The sequence below is a fragment of the Medicago truncatula genome, chromosome 4, assembly GCF_003473485.1.
Source record: "Medicago truncatula cultivar Jemalong A17 chromosome 4, MtrunA17r5.0-ANR, whole genome shotgun sequence".
In the NCBI taxonomy this organism is placed as follows: Eukaryota; Viridiplantae; Streptophyta; class Magnoliopsida; order Fabales; family Fabaceae; genus Medicago; species Medicago truncatula.
The window spans coordinates 62,251,891-62,256,632 of NC_053045.1; the positions used below are offsets into that span (position 1 = coordinate 62,251,891).

General features: G+C 33.8%; 1 protein-coding gene across 1 annotated transcript; it reads right to left on the reverse strand.

Annotated features, from left to right (window-relative positions):
- Window positions 1-211: 211 nt before the first annotated feature.
- On the reverse strand, window positions 212-2,564 carry LOC112420980 (protein FAR-RED IMPAIRED RESPONSE 1-like). Its single transcript, XM_024780841.2, has 4 exons — window positions 708-2,564; window positions 478-627; window positions 332-388; window positions 212-247 (listed from the first exon to the last, which is right to left on the reverse strand). Exons 1-4 carry the CDS (start codon window positions 2,562-2,564, stop codon window positions 212-214), a joined length of 2,100 nt encoding a protein of 699 aa, XP_024636609.2.
- Window positions 2,565-4,742: the final 2,178 nt, after the last annotated feature.

Consider the following 4,742-nt stretch of genomic DNA (forward strand, 5'->3'; position numbering starts at 1 on the left):
GCCAAAATGAAACTAAACTAGACCAAACTGAAATATGGCACTACGACAAAACCAAGAAAAAAAGCCAACAACAGCACTTAATCAGGCTCTGCAACACAACAACCAGGCTAGCACAAAACTCCCACACCCGCTGCTCCTCCAACCTATTCTGCACAAACAGTCCCAGCACCAAACAACCTTAAAGCACAAAAAAATAACCATTTTCACTCCATCATGATGATGGATGATCATTTATATGGTGTTGTGCCTGCAAAAAGCACACATGAATGAAATAATTAGTGACTTATGTTGAAATTTGACTATATTACCAAAACAAATCATAAATCAATACCTGTAAAAGCTCTAAATATGAAACATCGTGGTTTATGCTTTGAGAATAATATGGAACCTAAAACCAATATATTTTGAATGAGTTATTTTCATATTATAGATTTATATGTGTAAATAAAATTGAAGAGTGTTGATATCTATATTCACCTTATCAACATCAAGATATTTTTGATTTGGATTGAAGGGAGCTAACATTTGTTTTACATGAATGCTCTCTTGTGTGTCGATCACATCAAGATCAATGGTCTGAGATATAGAGAACTCTTGATTTTCTTGAACTTTAGATATACTAGGCCCCTACATAAAAATAAATAAATTAGACATACATTTTGTTACTTGTAAATGAGATAAAATAAACTTGAAAATTTCAAGATTACCTCTTCTTGACTTTGATAAGTGTTATTTTTTTTGTTGCTTTTTTGTCCTTTCTTTCCAGCAAGCTTCCTTTTCACACTTTGATCAACTTTAGAAGCCTTCCTTTTTGAAGGAGGACGCCCTTTACTTCGAGTCACTGCAGGATCAAGAATTTTAGTCATCTGATTCTGAACTAAGTTATCTCCTTCAGTGATCTCTGAAAAACTTTCTTGACATGTCATCTCCAGTTTTAAGTTCTCTATTCTATCCATTACTTTCGATAAATCTTTTTCAGTATGGATACATGAAGAAGCAACTTCGTAAAAGGCATCGCAAGCTTTAGCTACACGCTGCAACTCTTCATTTTCGGATAATTGATCAAAACCACTTTTAATAAGTGTGTATCTTCGCTTAATATCCTTCCTCCATCTCGGCAATATATAACAAGAGGGCACTGACTCTGTTTTAGCTGTGAGCTTAAGAACACAAAGGATATGTCTACATAAAATACCCTTAAACTCAAATAAACAGCATGTACATCGTATTTCAAAGTCTTTCTCATTGAAGAATACCTTGAACATTATGTCTTTAACTTCATCAAATACCTTTTTACTTTCTGTAACACAGTATGTTAAGTTCATAGCCTCTATTCTCTCAAAGAAAGCATGGCAGTACATCATAGAAGCCACTTCTACTTGAAACTCTTTGAATTTTGCGTTGGTATATGCCTTTTGAAATTGAGATTCAAATCCAAAATGACTTATACAAGCAATAATTCTATTGAATGAACTAAAATCAGCCATATTTTCCTTTTCAATTTTATCTTTCAATGCATTATCATATTGTTCAACAAATTGCTTCAATGATGTCTTTGAGTTCACATATCCATCAAAAAATGCGTTCATACTTTCACTTCGTTGTGTAGTTGACATTCCAGCCCAAAATGTGTCTCTCACATACACAGGAACCCAACGATGACGCTCATCAAACAACCCTTTCAACCATTCATTATCATGAAGTTCATAACATTCAATCATTTTTTCCCACTTCTCCATGAAATCACTTATGCTCAAAGAATCATACACCGCATCATGCAAAAGTATTTTGATAGACTCATAGTTAGAGAGTCTACTCAATTTTTCTGGAACCTTTTTCATTATATGCCACAAGCACCACCGATGGCGAGCTTTTGGGAAGACGTCCTCAACTGCATTTTTCATTGCTCTATCTTGGTCAGTAATTATGGCTTGTGGTGCACGCCCACGCATACATTCTAACCAAGTAGTGAACAACCAAGAAAAAGTTATAGAATCCTCCTTCGACAATAGGGCGCAACCTAACAGAATTGACTGACCATGATGATTTACTCCAACAAAAGGAGCAAAAGGCATGTCATATTTATTTGTTAAGTAAGTGGTGTCAAAGGTTATTACTTCACCAAAATACTCATAAGCAGCCCTGCATCTCGCATCTGCCCAAAAAACATTTCGTAAACGACTTGTGTCATCCACATCCATTACATAATAAAATTCACTATTTCTTCTTTGCATTCTAACAAAATAATTTTGAATGGCTTCAGCATCTCCTGTCCCAAGTCGAAGCCGCCTCACTTTGTCTATGTAGTTTCTAGCATCTTTTTCCCCGAATGTAAGGTTATCATATCCACTTGCTTCAACAACCATAGACCGAAAATTTCTACTTACATTAATCCCAGCTTGGTCATTAACCTCCAATCTCCTTTTTATACTAGGGTCTATATTCTTGTTGCATCTAAAATATCTTGATTTGCTTGGACTTATTAAGTCATGATTATGCTCAAGAGCAACCTTAGAAATAGCAATTGTTCCATCTGAAGACACACATACATTTATTCTAGCCATACAGTGTGTTTTCATGCTAGGATTTGGCTTTAAAATATTTTTGGACTTACTCGCATAGCTTCTTGCACGGTTACACCCTAGAGTAAAATACTTTTTTCCATCATCTCCATTTTTTGTACTGATTTTGCTAACTCCAAAACCTATACATCTAGCATAATTCTTGTAATATTTGTCAACTTCTTCTGTAGAATTAAATTTCATGCCAACCTTAGGTTCATCATCTTCATTTTCTGTTAAATTAAACTGACAATTTTCATTTATGTGATTACTCTCTTCTTCTTCTTCACAAGATGTAAATCTTTTCTCCACTAATACAACAAATTTTTAAAAAAAGAAACTTAAATTAATCAACGTAATTAAAAGTAAAGGCAACAGAGTTAATTCTAAAACAATAAATAAATAGATCATAGACTTACTATTGTCTCTTGAACTGGATGCTAAATTAGGGAAAATCATATTTCAATTGATGGTTGAGGCTAGAGTAGCAATGCTGATAAACAGAGGCAGTAGCAGGTTGATATGCAGAGATAGTAGTGCGATGACAACCACAACGAGAATGACGACAACAATTGCGGAACAGAGACAACAAGGTTATGGAGAAGGAAGTTTGAAAACGGCGGTGAATGTTGGTAACGGTGAGTTTGTGTTGTTGAACAAAATCAGAACATAAGGTTATGGAGAAGAAAGTGTGTGTCGTGATTGTCTCTGCCATATATTTGTTTATTTATTCATTTTAATGTTAATATCAAAAAAATAATATAAAAAGGAAATTGGATGGTGGGGTCAGCCATTCTCTCGTGTAATTCGTGTGGTGCTTGTCGCACCATATAGCACAACTGATTTGATTATTCTACATGGTCTCTGTGTTTTATTTTAAGTCAACTAATTGCTATCACTTTAATTCATAATCTATCTTATAAATACTTATTAGGCATAATTCTTCATATATTTGGCATGTGTCGTAGCGGAAATTGAAGGCTGTTGGTATTGTGAGTGAGTTTGAGTCCCTCTGCTTCCTTTTTCTGTATTTCTAATGCATTTTTATTTTTTTATTCACAAAAAGCAAATGCCAGGATTCAAACTGTCGCTCCTAAGGCTATATATTATGAATATTTGGCTCCCCTAAAAAATTAGTCAATATCCGCCACTGTGTGTACACACACAAAAACTTCATAGAGTAGAACATTTTTGTAAAAAAAAAAAATACTTCACTGTGTAGAAATAAGAAACACAGAGAGTGTCAAAATTATGGATATATAATGTATAGTTTATGAATAATGGTTGATACAACATGTATGAATAATGTATCATCTATAAAATATGATAATGATATTAAATTTTATGACTTTTTTTGTTTAAAGAAAAAAAGAAAGAAGAGAAACACAAATATATGCATATTGTACCAAACAAAAACACAATAATAAAACACATAACCACGACGATTGTTAGATGTCAATTTTGTTTTAAGAGAAGATGATAATTTTTAGGATGTTTGAAAATGACTCCAGGTGATAACCAACATCTTCACCTTTAAGTGAAAGTTCAGGGTCACCAACGTCCTTAAAGTTGCAAATGTAATTTGATCCGTTAACTCAAACAACAACAAAAGAGATCTATAAGTTGAACGTCCTCGTTCCAATCTAGTCTTGTGCATGCAGCAACTTAAAACTCTTAGGAAGAATTTGTCGTCCATTTGGTCCCACCAAGTTCGAGGAATTACTCTCTGCGGCTGCGAGCGAATGAGATACCTGATTTACGCAAAAAAAAAAAAAAAAAATTGTCGTTATTCTTTGTTTAATCGACATTGGCCATCGCCTTATAAATTGAGAGTAAGCAATACATAATTTCTATTCACTGAGAGTGGTACCATCACTATTAAAATATCAAACGATTTTCAAGCATCCTATCTTAGAAGCCACTCCAAAAATATGATCATTAACAAATGAATCCAAAAGAAGAGTTCAGAAATGATCAATGATCCCCTACTGAGTAAGTCACTCTCAGAAGGGTAAATATAATAGCATTCTTGAACCTTGTATAAGAATGAACACCTAGATATAGTAATCTAAGTGCAAATTGGTCACCATGCAACAAAAAGTTAATGATATATATACCACTATTACCTTATACAAAACTTAGGAGACTGACAGTGGCACCACCACTATTGGCAAAACAAAA

Bases quoted from the DNA above. Each gene is read 5' to 3' on its own strand.
- LOC112420980 (XM_024780841.2), bottom strand. From the start codon at position 2,564: ATGGCTAGAATAAATGTATGTGTGTCTTCAGATGGAACAATTGCTATT. The intron at 389-477 runs GTGAATATAGAT...TATTGGTTTTAG, and splicing joins AATATCTTGATGTTGATAAG to GTTCCATATTATTCTCAAAG. The intron at 248-331 runs GTATTGATTTAT...TGCTTTTTGCAG, and splicing joins CATATTTAGAGCTTTTACAG to GCACAACACCATATAAATGA.